The following is an 18291-nucleotide window of genomic DNA, read 5'->3' as shown; positions in this document are numbered from 1 at the left end:
CACGGAGTCTAAGGTCACCCATTTCATTTAGATTCTTCCTGCTTTCATTCTCAAGGCTTTATCTTGAAGTGATCATGTCTTTAAATACCATCCATACGCGATAGACCCCCAACTTTCTATCTCATCTCCAGCCTGCACCTCTCTCCCCCACTTCAGACTCCTTGCCGACTGCCTGCTAGATGTCTGATACACATCGCTCCTTGGATGTCGAAACAGACATCTCCAACTCAACCCCGTTCATCTCCATGAGAGCAGTCATTCGTTGTCACCCAGGCTGTCTGTTGGCTTCCTCGTTTGTAAATCACAAGTTCCACAAGGTCAAGGTTCCAATGTCATGTTCTGTGCTGTAGCCCCAGCACGTAGCACAGTGCTAGACACATGGCGGGCAGGCAAGAAACACTTGTTTGTAATGAATGCGCAAATAAACCCAGCTGCATCCACCCTCTTGGAGCTGGGTCTTTTTGGGGGGAGGCTAGACTGGTCCTTTAGGGAACAGGGAAAAATGGGGTCTGTGTTTACTCATTTGACAGGGACATAGTGATGAACCCATTTTCCTTCACCCTCTGCCTTTTATTAAAGGCTGTGGGTTCTTGCAGTAACTTTCGATCGCGCAGAATCCCAAGCCTTTGGCGCGGACAGACTGGTGGCGGCGAGCCCCGGCGCTGAGCGCTGGGGTCCGCGGGGTCCCCGTGAGGATGGCGCGCGTCGCGGCGCGTGCGGCCCAGGTCGTCGAGCCCGCGAGAACAGAGGTCGGGGCCCCGGGGCGAACACGCCTCTGAACCAGGGCGGCCCGGGTCCGGGCCCTCGGGGTGTGTGCAGCCCGGGTCTGGGCCCTCCGGCAGCGGCGCGTCGGGGTCTGCTCAGCCGGGGGTCGCGGCCCCAGGCTACCGCGCGGGCAGCGCGGGTCCCGGAGGCCGTGCGGCCGGCGCCAACCGACGTCACTTCCGACCGGAGCCAAGATGGCGGAGGCGCGGCCGCGGGCTCCTGGGCCGGCGGAGGGGCGGCGGCGGCTCGGGCGGCGGCACTCGGCGCTCTGAGGCGCGGGGCGCGGCGGGCGCAGGTAAGAGGCGGCCGGGGCGGGTGGCTTCCGGGACGGCGGCGGGCTCGGCGCCGGGACTCTCGTTCCTGCCCGCGAGGAGCGAGGCGGCAGGGGCGACACGCCGGGGACCCGGGCGTGCAGGGCCGGGCGGGCCGGCGGGCGCGCCCCTTCCGAGGTTCCTGTGTCCTGCGCCCGCGGGAGCCTCGGAACGAGGCGCGGCCCGCCGGCAGCCCGGTGGCGGTCCGGGGTCAGTTCGTCCCGCGACGAGCACCTCGGCCCGGCCTTGGGGCCCGGCGCCGGGAAGTAGTAGGGTCCGCTTTGTCGCTGTTGGTTTGCCGCGCGCCCCGCGGGGAGGACGCGTGTGGGCTGCGGGGCGGCGGCGCCGGGCGGGCGGCTGCGACCCCAGCGGGACCCCGGGCGCCCGCGGGTCCCAGGGCCGTTCCAATTTCAAGTCGTCTTGCTTCTCTTTTTTGTGTTGCAGCCGAACGTGTCTCTCACACTTGAGTTCTGAATTTTTGTGTCTCGCGTCTTTGTGTTTCCTCAATCCACAAAGTGTGGTTTAAGCCTGGGAGTGTTCTCCCTCGGTAATCCCATCATAGACCCACCGGTGTTTTTGTTTTTAACAGACGTGCAGTTCTCTCTTACTCATTTTGTTACCAAAGATACCCACGAACCTGTTTTTTCATGGTGGCAAGTGAGACACGAAGTAGACCAAACAGGTCAGCGTCTTTCCCACACCTCCGTGGTTGCTCCCGACCCACACGTGGACCACTGAACCGGGAATAACCCCACATCGACCTGGGAAGCCCACGTTCCCTCAACTACGCAGCTGTGATTTCCCCAGAGAGGACACGCATGCTGGCCCCTCATCTTCCGTTCAGCGTTGCTTTGGGGTTTTGGTTCTATTTCAGAGGTGGAACGCCCTTTGGTGAATCCCAGTTAAGTCTTTAAATCCCTCTAATCAGACTCTAAAATGGTCCTACCCAGAAGGCGAATAAAGTGTTACTTAAAGTTTTTGTTTACTACAGAAAAGCAACCACAGTGTTTAACAAATGGAACCTTTCAGTGATTCTCTTAAGATGCCAGACTTCATCTCCGTTTGATCAGTTGTGTGCAAGTATTGGGGAAATGTAGGCCTTTAAACGTTGGTTGATTTTTTTTTTTTAACATGTTATGAAATGTGCTGTACAAATATTAAGGAGGAGGAACTGAGAGACATATCGTATGTTCCTTTTTAGTAGGGTCTTGCTTTTGAGATGGCATGCAGCTGCCCCTTCATTCTCCAGAAGCTAACTTACACTCATTTGCCCACATTCTTTTACATGTAGAATCTCAGTGTAGGCTTGAGAGGACCTTTAAAGATCGTCCAACTCCCTCATTTCAAGCGATGGAAACTGAGATGGAAATTCATAGCAGGACTAACATTTGTTCACAGGTTCTGGTGTTCCAGGGCTCTTTTTACACATCTTTTTTGGTTTGGTTTAAATAAGTTAATACATTTGTAGTGGTTAGAAAAGTGCCAGGCACGTAGTCATAACACTCAATAGAGGTTCGCTTTTGTTGATTCTGAAGGTGGTTTCTTTCATTGAAAAGTTGGCATATTCACATTTGTTTTTTCTCATTTTGTGGCCAGTTCCTGAAACAATTTGGTATAAATTTGTAATAATGTATTGATATTCGTTTTGTAAGTACAAAACGTAACAAAAGATTCTCACTGTAGGACAATTTGAGAATGGAGAAAAGCACAAAGAAGGAATAGAAATCAGCCATTCCCTTCCCACTCCTCAGATAACCACTGTGAACATTTTGGCAGACCTCATTCTCCTCCCTGTCTCTCTTGGTGTGCAAGAGTATTTCTTTCCTTGTATATATTTATTCACTTCTATGTATTTACATTTGCTACAGTATTGATATCATATATACTGTTTGTCTTCCCTTACGATATTGTGAGCATATATCCAAGCCACTAAATCTTATTCAATATGATTTTTAATGGCTATGTCATATATGCACTGGCCATAATTTATTTATCAATTCCGTATTGATCAGTAAGGTTTCTATAGCCTGAGATTTTCTTTTCGTTAAGATTTGTTTAAAAGGTTTTTCTATTGTGAATTTTAAAGTTCTGTCATCTTTTAAGATACGTGAGAATGTAAATTCTGTTTTTTAGCCTCTAAACACTCATTCTTCCTGCCAATGCAGTTTTAAGAAATAGCACTCCATTTCAGCTCCCTTTTTTTTTTTTTTGCGGTACGTGGGCCTCTCTCTGTTGTGGCCTCTCCCGTTGCGGAGCACAGGCTCTGGACACGCAGGCTCAGTGGCCATGGCTCACGGGCCCAGCTGCTCTGCGGCATGTGGGATCTTCCCGGACCGGGGCACGAACCCGTGTCCCCTGCATCGGCAGGTGGACTCTCAACCACTGCGCCACCAGAGAAGCCCTCAGCTCCCTTTTATTCTCCTCCTTCAGCCGGGTCTGTGCAGTTACATACATATATCTGCACGAATATTCTTTTGATGATTATTTTACGTTACATGTTTATTTATTCATGGGGCTGTTTCTTTAAGCTGCCCATCTCTTTTCAAGTTCCAGATCTGATTTACAAACCTTTTAAGTCCTGTTAAATCATAGACTTTCTGGGATGGAAAGCACCTTAGGTTATTTACTAGTTTCATGTCTTCTGACTTGATTTTCATGCTATTTTTAATCCCCATGCAGAAGAAAAAAAGCCTGTGGGCTGCACTAGAAAACTCCACAGTGGGGACTGAAAAGGGAGTAGGTGGACAGTGGGGGAAAATTGTCAAGCTTGCGTGGCAACGTGTAGATCCAGGGAGTTTCCAAATGATGGGGATGTTACCCGACAGAGACTACTACTGATACTGCTGACGTGTGTCCAGGGCTGTGCCGTTTGCCTGGAGCTCCTCAGTTATGCTGTCACTCCTCCCGGCAGTTGGTGAGAGGTCTGGGGTCCTGTTCTGGCTCTTTACTTTTGAAGTTAGTTGTTTATAGTTAGAGCCGATAAGATCATCTGAAGGCAGTACTTAGGTTCCACTAAAGCAGGGTTTCTTGGCCTCAACATGGTTGACTTTGGGGTTGGGTAATTTGTGTGGGCTGACCTGTACCTTGTAGGATGTTTGGCAGCACCCCTAACCTCTACGCCCCAGATGCCAGTGGCACCTCCGCCAGGTGTGACAGTCGACAGAGTCTCCAGGCATTACCAGATGTCCGTCCCTTGTGGGGGCAAAATCGCCCCAGTTCGCAGCCACTGCATTAAAGGAAAGTCCATCAGACTGGGTGGTTGAATCATTGAAGCGGTTTATGGAATCACTGTAGTCACAGAACTGGAAGAATATACTATTCAACGCATGGTTAACCTCAGGTCCCCACTGAAGCCAGGGAATGGACCTACTGTGGAAGTTCTTTCCTGAGTTTGGTTTTATGACTTCGTTGAATGGTCACTTTCAGAAATTTTGCTTTGGCGTCCCTTTCATGGCAAGAGGTAAAGCAATGTGAGGTAACCTGGAAACTACGGAGGAGTTTTCATGACATAGGATCAGTGTTCCCAGTGTGTAGGTTAAATTATTAGGAATTTTAAATAAATTTGCATAGAGTTGATACCTGGTGAATAATTTAAGCTTGTGGTCTGTTATACTGAATAACACGGAAACAATGGTCTTTCCTAGAAAATGAGACTTAGTGAAGCAACCCCTTAAAAACTGATGATAAAAGTCTAGTTTTTCTAAAATCTTTTTTTTTTTTTAAACCACCGGTTCAGGGTTATGCACTGAAAGTGATAAATTTGTCCTGAAGAAATAAAGTTTACTGTTGAAGTGCTTACTAACTATTACTTTATAATTTAGAGATAGGTTATTGATTTTTATGGCAAACATGCAACTTCCCCTGGGGGAAAAAAGTATAAGTTGTCAAATCTTTATTTGAATTATTTAAAAGAACAGTATAGATTGAAATTTTATCGAGGAATAAGTAATCTTTAATCAGTAGTAATAGTAATAATAATAATAATGAGTAATTTAGCACTTAACAGATAAATAAAGCGGAAAAGAAGAGACGTGCTCTTGGACCACATTTGGTAATGGGCTGGTTTTCTGAATTACAGGGTATCTGAATGTACAGAATCACATTCATGCACTGGGATGAATGCATGTGTCATTTAGATATTCTTTCTTAAAGAGAATGCCTTTCATCCCCCACCCTGACTTCCCTGAAGCATGTATTAGAGTTATTGTATGTAATAAATCTGGTTCATTTGGAGTGAATTATACTTACAATATTTTTCTCAGTACTATATAATCCTTATTCTTAGGGTCTTGGTTCACGTCATCTACTCTGTTTTCATTTATTAGTCCTTTGGAGCCTGCAGTAAAGGAGGTTTCACTGAATACTTATATATTGGCCAGCCATTTTGGTGAAAAACGTATTTTGTAGCTCTTGCAATAAATCATATGATAGGCTTTGCTTTGGAAGAGCTAAATTACTTCTTGGCACAGTTTGCCTGAAATATGGAAAGCTAAGTGCAACTGTTAGTTTGATTACGGTGGGCAGCCTGTCTGGAAATTGGCGAAACTTACAGATTTTACATGTGCACATAAGTAGTTCCACTAAGACTTCATTAAACTCTGGTGGGAAAATTCTGTGGCATTTTGAAATAATTTAAATGATGCCATCAATATTTGAAGAGAATTGTGAGATTCACCAAACCTTATATATCAGTATGAATTCTGCACATTTCATAAGACCTTACTAAGGCAGTGTAAGTTAGGCATAAATTGGAGTATCAGTATAAAAATGAGATTCTAAATGTTTCCCATTCCGTGAGTCTTATTTTAGGGACTTTGCCGTAATTCTGAGAGGCCTAATTTTGAAGTACATCTGAAAGTAGGAATTTTAAAAAGAAGGACTCTTGGGATAAATTTAGATTCTTCATTGTGAAGCTCTGTTACCTCTGTTAGAGGTTGTTGAGCAGGTCAGGTCACTTGTTCTGGTGATAAATATTGTATCAGTGCAATTCCCTGGTAATTTATTTGAGCGCTACCTCGATATACAGAATAAACTATCTCACAGATCAAGCGCAGGGACTTCGTTATTTCTGGGCGTGGTAGGGGTAGGACAGTTATCTTCTCTCTCTTCTTCCTGTTTGAAAAGTGTGGACAGTGATTACTTCTGTCTTTTCCTGGGATGTTTTAAGAAGAATAGGTGAATATGGGAGCAATTTGAGATACTTTAGGTTTTTCAGAAACATTAATAGCGTTTTTCTTAGACACCTGTTTAATGTAATAGGTATTGAGGGATAACGCGGCAGTTATTTTCAAGAGAAACACTTCCAAGTTATCTCTCAGTCCTAAAGGTTTTTGGCCTGTCCCATCCTCCCCCTACTGAACATGGTGGAGGGGGCGACTTTTTCTCCTAGTTTTTTCCACGCCTTTTGCACAAAGTCCAGTCCTTCACCTTCTACTCTTCTCTCTGGATAATTTTTCTCTTGGCAGTTTCCTCTGTCCCTAGGCACCCCCTTGTGGCTGAAGACTTTTAAATCTCTGTCCCCCCACCTTGAAGGCAGTCTGTGGTGGGACCTTTTTTTCCCGTTTGATGGAAGCAGCTTCCCCTGAATGTCTGGCCTCTCCTCAGAGCCTCTAACATGGAACTCACCACCTTCCACTTAAATGCCATCCCTACTCCTGGCTGCCCTGTCTTTAAAATGTACACATTCTTCTTGTCAGTCACATTCCAGATTTTGAACTCATCTTCACCATCTCTTTTTACCTCCTGTTCAGTTAGAAAACACATTCTGTTCATTCTTCCTCTGCAGTGCTAGTCATATTTTTTGTTTCTTTTCAGCTGTCATCTGTGTTTCAAACCTTTATCGCTTATCATCCAGATTCTTAACCGGCTTGCCTGGCCCCAGTCTTTCTGGCTGCCCTTTCCTCTCCTGCCTCCTCACTCTTTCCTGTCAATTTAACCTTCCTAAACTGTTAGGCATTGCTTTGTTTGTGGCAGTTCTCCGTCGGAAACTCCTCTGGGGCAAGTTGCCCACCCCAGGTGGCCGAAGCTGCCTTGCTGATGGGCAGTCCTGAAAGCAGGCTCTTTCCCTGGCCTCCTGCCTGCATACGTTCACTGGCGGCTCTGCTTTTAAGTAATCCCTCTTCCGTCTTTCTCTGAAGACCCTCAGGGCCTGTGGAGTGGGTCAGGAGGGAGGCTGGGTGGATAATAACTCCTCCCTCACTACCTGGGGAACGAACGTTACACACAGGCCAAGTTTACTTTTAACCTGGAACTTAAACGCCCCTAGAACTATCCCATCTAGCCTATCACTGCTCTGCACAGACCCTCACTTGAGTGGCACTGGCTGGCTTACTATAGCCGATGGTACCAAGGGGTTGTCTTTCATCCTCTGTATCATACATGGGGGGCGGGCATTCCTCTTTACCTTGAAACAAGAATCACAAATAATTTATTTTGAGGAAACATACTTCCCTTTAAACAATAAAAATCCATGTGTGTACAGAGCTTCTTAAACTGTAGAGCAGTACACAGACATTACTCTGCAAACAGTAGGTGTTGCTGTTATTTTAAAATGCTCTTGAGAACAGAAATAGTTACATATTTAGAGGATAGGCTCCAAACCTCAGTTTTATTTAAAGTAGAAGAGTCACTCCCTACCAGAATAATAATAAACTCTTGGGAGAAGACCTCTAGGATCTCGTGGTGATTGTGAGCCCGCCATCTTAGTGAAATCTAGTTTCAGTTGTCACTTTATGTGGTGTAACTTGTGATTTTGCCCTGTTATTCGCTTATGAATTTCAGAAGCCTCCTTGTCATTTATGTGTAGTTTGTGGAGGCTGAGTTTTCCTATGTATTTTATTGTGTAGGAAAAACCAAAAAAGCTCCGAGCAGCCACGTGTAAGGTGACCGTATTAATGCTCAGAAAGTGAGAAAGTGCATACTTGAGAGCCGGGACGAGAGCCTCACGTTACTGACGCCTTCTTCCCTTTTAAAGGAGATTCAGAAGTATTTTGGGCGTTCTTGAAAATCTCTCAATTTTACATGTTTAATCACATAAGTAACATCTGCATTGGCAGCTCCAGTGGAAGAACAATAACTCAAAGGGCTCAGTTGAGAACTCATTTTATTTTGGGAATTGTGAAGTGAACTGTCACGGGGCATCTTTTGCTTTTAGAAAATTTGTGTTTGATTTGGAAGCTTGGCATTTGAGTGTTAGGAAAGAATCGACTTAATTTTCCTTTTATAATAATTGGAAGTTTTTACACATCTAACATAGGGGAAATGTTAGAGAAGTATCATTTCATAGGAACTTCTTTGAGTTTAATGCTGTTTTGTAGAATATACAGTCAGCAGTTGGTTCAGCTGTCCTTTTCTGGGGAGAGATGGGAGTTGTAATAATGATCTTGAATCTGTGCACAGTTCTCATCAGACAGCGGGGACTCGCTGGAAAGATGGAGAAATGGAAAGCATTTGTAGAATTATTTTAGAAACCCTAAACAAACCCTGAAATTTTTGATGTAATAAATTAAACGTTCAGCGTAATATAATGACACAGATGTACACATTTAGTCAAAAGAATAGGGAGAGCGTATAATAGTAGCCATCTATAACAGCAGCAGGTAAATGATGAATAATCAGCAATTGCTATACATTTATTGCTAAACTAGCTCTTTATTAGTGGATGCTTGGAGCAGCGTTTTTTGAAAATTTTCCTTTTAATTTTTTTTTTCAAGTGGAGAGATATTCTAAGGGAAGAAAAGAACCCTAAAGTGCCGTAATCTAACTTTGTATTTGTAGTACTCTCCTAGTTTATCTGCTGGTCTCTTATTTAACATTCTACTGTGGTGTTGTTTAACTTAGATGTTTCAAACAAAAACTCTAATCAACCTCGTCTCACCGGAGCTCTGTGGCTCTGAAGCCATTCAAAACAGCGGACCTTCTGGTTTTCCCCTCAGTTCTGTGGAAACTGTTGTCAATATCGAATTATCTCACCTGGAGTAAATTCTCTAATCTCTGCTTCCTTATTTAGGTTGGTGTCAGGACGCTGCTCTATGAATTTGGGGAATCAGGCTCAGGGATATTTGCCTGTGGTATTCTGGGCCCATTGAGGAAACCAGTTTATTGAAATGGGAGAAATCACTGGTTTATTTGTGAGCGGTCTGTTCTCTTTGTATCTCTTAATATACACTTTAGGTGGGGAAATTCCTCTGTGTGATATGGTTTGTTATACCATTGCCTTTTGCCTTGGGTGGAAATCATTCTAGAGGGTAAGAAACATGAGCAGTTTAAAGCAGTAAGAGTTCATATTCTCTGATTTACCAAAGAATTACCAAATCCTTGCTGTATTCTCAGTCTCTTTACACGCACACACACACACACCCCCCAACACACAGACTCCTTATGCTGAAAATGATAAACGTACCAGTTGTGATGTTTTCCACCTTAGCGTATTTAATTTGGTGATATCGTCTGCTTTTTACGAGGAAGGTTGGGGGTACATATTCTTCAGTGTGAAACCGGATGTTCTGGATGATTATTCCTGTGAAATTTATATATTATTTCAGAAAAGGAAAATGAATGATTTTTCATTTAGCAAACTGCTAGGCAGGTTCAATATTTATGAATTATGTGCTTTTGCTTAATCCAACGAATAGATGCTAAAAGTTTTCATATTGATAGCTAGAGTTTATAGATTGTAACTTGGTGATTCCGTTCTTCTGGTAGGAATTACGAATGGTAGCTTTTTATAGTGAGTACATCAGCTGTGTTTGTTGATAAAAACTGCATTTGAGAAGTTGGCATAATTTAGATATTTTGATTATTTTTCTAGAAGTTTCTGGATTGCAAGAATCTTTTGGTTGAGAAAGCTGAGTGTTAAGCACTGTAAATCCCCTCCGCAGAAAGCTCAGTCACCTCTGTGCTTGCTACAATGCTATTCATTTACCATGAGAGCTCCACTGTATGTAGTGATGAGTTTTAGAATAATTTTTTTTATGTAGGTCATAAACTTTCCAAGACTCCTTTTACAAAGTGATATTTTTAAAACTTTTTTTTTGGCATCTAGTCCATTTTCCAGTGTATTTATGATTTTAAACATTTTGATACAGTCATGCTAGTTCTCTTATTTCTGTTTTACTCTTTGTCCATAAGCTGTGTGTTGCTTCCTGAATCTTAAAAGTTAGTTTCTTCTGAGTCTTGATGTTACAATGTGGGATTTTTTTGTAATCTAAGAGAATAATTATAATATTAGTGACCCCTAAGTGAATGTCGCAAATTTGATTATTTTCCAAATAGCCCAAAAGATCTAAACTGATTCAAAAGAATAATTGTAAAGTAATGATCAGTAACTTATAGGTGAATATGCGAATCAAATGATTATTTTCCTCATTCTTTCCCTTTCCTCCCAGACTTAAACTAATCTTAAAGAATCTGCTATTGCTTTTTCTTTAAAGGCTTTTCATATAGTTTTGTAGGTTTCACAAGTCTACAAAGGACAGGTACGACAGATGGACGTGTTAGACGTATTGCATTAATGTTAATTTGTTGTCTATCTTTTTTTTTTAATCTGCCTTATCTCAGAGGATGCGTGATAGAGGTATGGCTGGGGCTGCAGAGCCGGTCTGACCCTGGGACTGCATATTTCTATGGGGTTTCCTGCATATTTCTAGATTTTCTAGTCTCTGGCCTCCATGTCAGATGACAGCAGCTTAACAGTTGCTGAGGTTGTCTTGACTTTCTAAGGGACTGACATTTGAATAAAGACCCTAATTATTTTATTGTTGCTGTATTCATACTGATCATGTATAATCAAATCATCTTTATGGTATTATTAAGCTAAATATTTGTAATGAAGATTTGCCCTAGAATTTGAAAGCAGTATCTTGAAAAGTTAAGTACGTGTATATTATTAAAACCTTGGATCTGTAAAATCAAGGTTAAGCTCTTAGTTTTGTAGGACTTTATGCTGTTAGTAAAGTATAGTTGGTGATAGAAATTCACATGCTCTAAATCTGTATATCTGTCTAATATACTTTATCTGAAAAGCGTCAACAGGTAGAATAGAAGGGAAATGTAGACATACTAAAGAAGATTTGGTCAGGCATAGAAATCCAAAAAAGAAACTAAGACAGAATCCAGGGTCAGAGAAGTCCTGGGGATTTTAAGATTTTCATTATTTACCATTGGAAAACTGAAGACACTTAATTATTAAGCATTTTTTAAGGTTTGATGGAATTATTAAGTTTCGGTGATAGGTGTGGAAAGATTTCTCTTTGCTTCTACACTGATAGGATTGATACTTCAAGTTCTCACATTTGATAAAACTTAGACCTTGAGATATCTGAGTTAGATAAGGGGGTATATAAATCAATGCTATTGAAGTCAACACTGAATGTGAAAGGTACGTAGAATTGCCAGGCACTTCCACAGGGGTTTTGCAATCCTGGAGGAATCTTAAGGAAGTTATTCCAATGACAATGTTTAGAACCTGTAGTTGCTCTAAAATATATTATCATATTGTAGCTAGGACATGATTACTACAGTTCAGAGGTTCTCCACTGGGAGGGTATCTGGGGACGTGTGTAGGTATTTTTGGTTGTCAAAATGCTCGGAGGGACTGCTGGCATTGATTACGCAGGGCAGTGCTGCGTGGCCTTAATGGAAGGGACAGTCCTGCGCAAGAGTTCTCCAGCTCAAAATGCAGTGGTCCTCTGTTGAGAGAGACTGCTAAAATCTCAGTTCTTTTCTTGTAACATCCCTTGTTTTTAGTATAGTTTAATAAATCTAATTTAAAATATCATTTGAGAAGTCAGTGTCAGATTTGCAATGTTTTTGATTATTGTAAAATATTTTAGATATATAATATGACAGTGTTGTGAGTCAAGAGGGAGAAAGAGGGTCTTCTCTGGTGGCACAGTGATTGAGAGTCCATCTGCCGATGCAGAGGACACGGGTTCGTGCCCCGGTCCGGGAAGATCCCACATCCCGCGGAGCGGCCAGGCCCGTGAGCCATGGCCGCGCGTCAGGAGCCTGTGATCCGCAACGGGAGAGGCCGCGTCAGTGCAAGGCCCGCATACCGCAAAAATAATAATAATAAATAAATAAATAAATAAAAATGTAAAAAAAAAAAAAAGAGGGAGAAAGAAAAAAAATGAGGGTGTGGTTTTTAGCAATTAGGATTAGAAGTGATAGGAGGATCTAAGCATACAGGGTAATTGTGAACCCTTAAACAAAGATGTTACGATCCTCTAGTCTCTGGAAAGAAATGATAGGTGCATTCCTATTTGGACCGAGAAGGAACAGACAGTGTAGAAAGTCAGAGAGAAGATTATTAATATCTGAATTGTATTGTAACTTTTTTACTAAGAAAAAGATTCATTGAGATAAATGAAGACTAAGATGTTTCCAGTACTTTCATATTTTAGTTATTCAGTTTTAGATGTCACAGTATCTAAGTGGTTTGGTTTGTGCCTGTGAGCCAGCAACTACAAAACGGGAGGAAAAGGAAGGGAAGATGTTTTAAATAAAGAGGGAAAACAGATGACAAGCAGATGGAAAGAAGGAGGCAGCATCTCAGAAAATGGCAGCTCCATTCTTCCATGTCCTTAGGATAAAAACCCTGGTGTCATCCTTCACTTCCTCTCTTTGTTTCATACATAGTATCGAATCTGGCAGCAAATCCTGGGGACTCTATTTTAAAAATAGATCCAGGATCCAATGACTTCTCATATCTCCTCTGCTACCTGGGCCAAGGCACTATCATCTCTTGCCTATATTGGGGCATTAGCCTCCTAAGAGGTCACCCTACCTCCTTACGGTCTCTTTTTAAATCTAAGTCACACTAGGTCACTTCTGCCACCTTAAGCCTCCCAGTGGCTTTCCATCTCTGGTTGGAAAAGCTATAGCCATTCTGGTGAACAGCGCTTACCTTGCGAAGCCTGTCTTAAATCTGCCTCCCCTGTACCCCTCTCCACTCCGTACCATCACCTCCTGCACTAGGCCTCTCCTCTACTGTGTGCAGTCTTACTCCCTTATGATGCTCCTCCCCCATCCCTTCCTGACTCTCAGCTCTTCTCCTTCCAGCTTTTAGCAGATGTCCCTTCTCAGTGAGGCCTTCTCTGACCATACTGATGGATTCACAGGCAGTGAGATAGAGACAGTTTAAAATCCCTGTCTCCCTTTCCTTCGTCTCCATGTGCCTCTGTTTTTCTCTGAAGCACTTTCATTGTCTGACTCACTACACATTTTACTTGCTTATTTGTTTACTGTGGTCTCCTTCCTGAGAGGGCAGGGATCCGTGTGCTCACTGTTCAAAAGCAGAGCTTGGCACATAGTAGGTGCAAGGTGAGGCAAGAGTAAAAAGCTGGTGAAACATGGTTAAGAAACCTTAGCAGAAACCAACATTCTGATACTGTGGCGGAGTTATCTTAACTTCCTTGAGTTTGTGTCGTTAGTTGAGAGACTAACCTTGTGAAAATTAACAGAGCTGATTTATTTGACGGTAGCACAGTGCCTGCTGGTCTTAGAAGAAGCTTCATAAATGATACTGATGATTCTTGTGAGAAGGAAAAGGCAAACCAAGGGAAATGATAAAGCATCTTTCCAAAGATCTTTTTCATTAAAACATTTGCATTTTACTGAAGGTTTTTTCTCAAAGCGAACTCTTCGTGGCCATCGTTAGTAAATCCACCTCTGAAAGTTTAGTGAGAGGGCAGATGAAACCCCTGCCATTTCATTCACTTCTGGAGCCCTAAGGTGTCACACAAGGTCCTCCTGGTGGAACTGTATGGCTGTCAGTAGGCATTTGGTAGAGAGGGTCGGGCGTGCACGCCTCAGGGGCCACTAATCTCATCACTGTTTGACAAATACACATTTTAAACTTTATAATGATTTCAAGTCTCATAGAAAAGGATGGATTATATTCAATAAAGGATGTATATACTAAGGAAGGACATGTTAAAAATATGTGAGAAAGATGCTTAATGTTAAAATTTAAAGGAATGGACTTCATGGGTTAACCACCAGTTTTCTAAAATTGTATTCACTGAGTATTTACTTCATAAAAGTTTATATTTGTATAGCACTGAGCTCTCTAACAAATTCCAAGTTATCAAATACATTCCCTGTGCCAGTTATGAATAAAAACTAGTTCAGGTGACCAGGCCCTAGCTTAAATATAGTTCCTTTGTTAAAGGTGATCCAGGTGAGTGTGGTTAAAGAGCTCAAGAAAAAAAAAACCCAAAACGATCCATATTAATGAAATGGGGTGAAATGTCAAAGCACTATTCTTTAGGATAGTGGGCAGGCTATCTGCCCAGTGGCAGGTATGTTCTCGGGCGAATAATGTCCCTGAATTACACTTTCTTTGGTTTATTAGCAGTTAGAACATGAAGTTACAATGTGAGCAGAGTCTTGTGGGTCTAGGAAGAAAACATAAATATAGGTAAATTCGTGAAGAAATAGAATTATGCTTAATGATGTGTATGTATACATGCTGAAAACAAGAATATTACAGTGGAAGTGCTACTCTCATGATTTTCATATATTATGAATGACATCAAATGACTCCTAAGAGAGAACGTTGCAGAAAGGACCATCTTCATAGGTTGTTATCTAGAGACAGGTATGTCATTTGCATTTCCAAGAAATGATTTTGTCGTCTTGTTACTATACTCTGAATAAATTGAAGAAAAATTTTAAAGGAATAAGTGTAGGTCTTTCCAAACAGCTTTTATTAAAACATTTGCATTTTACTTCAAAGTTTTCATTCTTTTCCTCAAAGAGAACTCTCCATGGAAATGTTAGTAAATCCACCTTTCTACTTCAGGAACTTGAAAAACACAATAACTATACGTTATTGTGTTTTTCTAATTGTGTTTGTATTCAACACAGTATTGATATAAGTGAAAGAAGAACATTTACATTGCATAATAAGTTACTCAGCACTGCTTTGTGTTTCTGTTAACAAAGCTAATTTATTTCTTCTTAGGGATGATTCCGTTCCAAAGCAAAAATTTGATGTCATTCTAATGAGTCTGCTTTCAATTGTAGAGTACAGTGAAGCCTCAGTAAAGAATAGTAAGACATCTATTTTATTGTAGATAATAAATCTGCAAAGTAAGTTCTCAGCATATATTGAAGTTGATCTGGCACGGAGTTGCTTTATGAATAGCCCTGTGAGCAAACTCTGCAGTTCTGTGTGTAGTTTTAAATCACTGTCAATTTGTAGGCAGGTACATATCACAATTGTCTGTTTTTCTTTTTAGGGCTCATGTAATCAAAGAAGTTTCTTTGTTGTGTGTATCTTTTCAGAACACAACAGGAATTGAAAATGAATCAGGTGAGTTTAAAAATAAGAATTTATACAAATACATTACCTAGATGTTAGACCAGTTCTTGATTTTTAAAAGATAGTAACACACACCTTCATTCCTCCCAGATTTTCCTTTCTGTTTCTTAATATCATTCATTAGTTCATCATTTTCATAGTGTGTGTTTGTTCGTGGAGTGTGCATTGTTTTGGCATGAGTTGGCTTTTCTGTGGAACCCTGAGTAGAGGACTCATTCTTAGGGACCTTAGTTCAGACTTTCTTTTTTTACCTTCCCTGCCACACTCTAGTGTTATTTTTTTGTTTTGAAGCTTTCATTTTTAGTACTTTTTATTTTGTAATAACCCATTGGTTGCACAGGGAAAATTGGAAGTTATTTTTAGAGACCAAAACTGAATGGGAAACTTTAAGCTTTCTGTCCTTGAAAAACCCGTTTAGAGGGCTTCCCTGGTGGCACAGTGGTTGAGAGTCCGCCTGCCGATGCAGGGGACACGGGTTCGTGCCCCGGTCCGGGAAGATCCCACATGCTGCGGAGCGGCTGGGCCCGTGAGCCATGGCTGCTGAGCCTGCGCGTCTGGAGCCTGTGCTCCGCAACGGGAGAGGCCACAACAGTGAGAGGCCCGCATACCGCAAAAAAAAAACCCCCCAAAAAACAAAACAAAAACCCGTTTAGAATAAAAACGAGGGCAGATATTGAAATGTAAGATGTATTTCTCCTTACAGGAGGGTGTGGGGTTACCTGGAGATTAAACAATTCTGTATTTCTGTAGCCTCAAGGGTGTTCTGATAAGTAGAACCAGTTATATAGATTTCATATGCTCTAAAGTAGGGTTCTTATTTTCTGGTCTTAATGTCGTTTCACTTGCAGTTCTAGAAATGTATGGATGTCAGAAACATTCTCTTTTGAAATCTTTATAAAACTCTTTTTTTAAAAATATGAAGGACAGAACTTAAAAGTGGGTAGTCTGTAATTTTTGGTGTTTAGCTTAAAACTATCAGGCTTGAAAACATTTTGTACTCTCAATCAACTGAAACTTCGGACACCTTTTTTTACCATTTACAGGTGCGTCTAACTGGAGCTCACAACTCCAATTTCATTAAGTGACCAAGTTTAATAAATTCAGTCCTGTGTTGGGGTTGAGAGGTGTGAAGTTTTTGGAATGGATTCTTTTGATTTCTTTTCATTACTTTCTTTATCAAAAATGCATTGATTTTAATGCAGAGGACTATAAATCATAAAAAACGAATCTGGCAAACACATGGGGCACATGGTTGCTATTATTTTAAAGCTTGCAGATTTACTGACATGCTTTTGAAGGCAAATTATTTTTGAAATGGTGAGATGGGGGAGGGAAAAGAGAACAGAATGGATTTTTCATAGTCACTGTCCTTCAAAGTTATGTGCGGATATATGTTGTAGAGTTCATTTATTTTCCTTTTTTAAGATTGAGTCTTAATGCTGACCTGGTCTCCCCATGGAACTTGCTTTCCTCCTGCCTCGGAGCTGTTGCTAGAAGAGTCTCGATTCTGGAATGGAATGATGGTGAATGCTTCCAAAGTGGAATCTAAATACTGACATCACTTAGGTTACATCACTCTTCAACAGCCACTTACTTCAGGTGGCTAACTGTGCTAAGCTAATAACATTTCATTTCGAATGTATTTAGACCTGTTTGACGCCTCACACTTTCGCTTTAATATTCCATTTGTATCAAAAGGACTTGTGTTTGAAGAAAGTCCACATGCCATTCAGAAGAGTCGTGGTAATAACCGTTTCTTTTTTTGTCTCTCTTACAATTTGGTTTTGCTCTTGACAAGTTTTAATATCAGATCTACAGAGGACTGCCTTTGATACCAAATGCCAAATATCAGTGGGGAAGTGTCCTCTTATGTTTCTAGTGGCTAGCACATTTTCTGATTTGGGTGTCATTTAAATGCTCTGGTAGCAGTGAAACTTTTATTTGGATTATAAAAATTGTCCGCTTTTTATGAGTAAAATTTTCAGCATCATTAGTTATATTTTTATTATTTGAGGAGTATTAGTCCCATGATATTGAGACCTGATTACTATAGCATGACATACAATCTATTAGTGTTTTTCAGTAATTGTCCCAGTGATTTTTAAAAATTAAGAATTGTTTCAGGACACTTCATGTTTTTCCCTCTTGTATTTATTCTTATTTTCAGCCAGTGAAATTGAGCAGTAAGTGCTTGAAAAGCTTCAAAACAACTACACAAAAATTCAGATATTAAAAAAGTTTTAACTTGAACCAGATTGATTTTTAATTAAAATCTTGATGGTGAGTTTAGGGTTAGATTTTTCTCTCTAGGGACTTGATCAGCATTGCTTTGGTGAATTGTAGCTGTCAGATCTGTCTCTTATGATTGGTGTAGTTTCTAAGGCAATAGCACAGAATCTTTCATTCATACATGCCTGACAGTTGAGTTTTAGGGACCAAAGGATCCCAGGAGTGAGCATACCATATTGTTTACAAGTGAGTCCTTTAGGAGAAACAGCAGAGTCCAAAGCCTCCTGGCATTTTAAACACTGACTGTTGAAGCAGCAGTTTGAACTGCTGTCTTATCAATATGTTTCAAGTCGTTCCTGGTATGGCTAGCCGGGCTCTCCCTCCACTCTCAGCCCTGGGCTCCACAGAGCTCCAGACCCACATGCTTTTTGTCCTTCATTCTCTTTCTGTCTGTTCGCAGCACTTAGCCCCTTCTTACTATCTCTTCTCTTTCTAATTTAGAATCCAGCCTTTGCAGCCACTGTATCTCCTCCCCTCACTCTCCATTTTCTTTTCTTTCCACTTGCAAATCACAGATATCCTTTACTTGCTTCATTGTCATTCCACACCCGTCCCTGTTAACTTGGAGTTGTTCCACTATTCTTCTTATCTTTTCCTAGA

At 41.5% G+C, this 18291-nt stretch overlaps 1 protein-coding gene across 5 annotated transcripts in view; it reads left to right on the top strand.

Moving 5' to 3' along the window:
- Window positions 1-977: 977 nt before the first annotated feature.
- Window positions 978-18291, top strand: part of PRDM2 (PR/SET domain 2) — a 117562-nt gene continuing 100248 nt past the window's right edge. For 3 of the 5 annotated variants that reach the window (XM_060310929.1, XM_060310935.1, XM_060310920.1), the window contains exons 1-2: window positions 984-1060; window positions 15320-15393. In XM_060310929.1, the coding sequence (XP_060166912.1) occupies window positions 15385-15393 (9 nt within the window). In that variant the 5' untranslated portion in view covers window positions 984-1060; window positions 15320-15384. Of the gene's footprint in view, window positions 1061-15319; window positions 15394-18291 lie in introns of all 5 variants that reach the window. The other 2 variants (XM_060310971.1, XM_030877922.2) reach the window with 2 other exon arrangements.

The sequence above is a fragment of the Globicephala melas genome, chromosome 1, assembly GCF_963455315.2.
Source record: "Globicephala melas chromosome 1, mGloMel1.2, whole genome shotgun sequence".
NCBI lineage: Eukaryota > Metazoa > Chordata > Mammalia > Artiodactyla > Delphinidae > Globicephala > Globicephala melas.
Note: the sequence above shows the minus strand (reverse complement) of the source record. Positions and strands in the feature narration are given on the sequence as shown.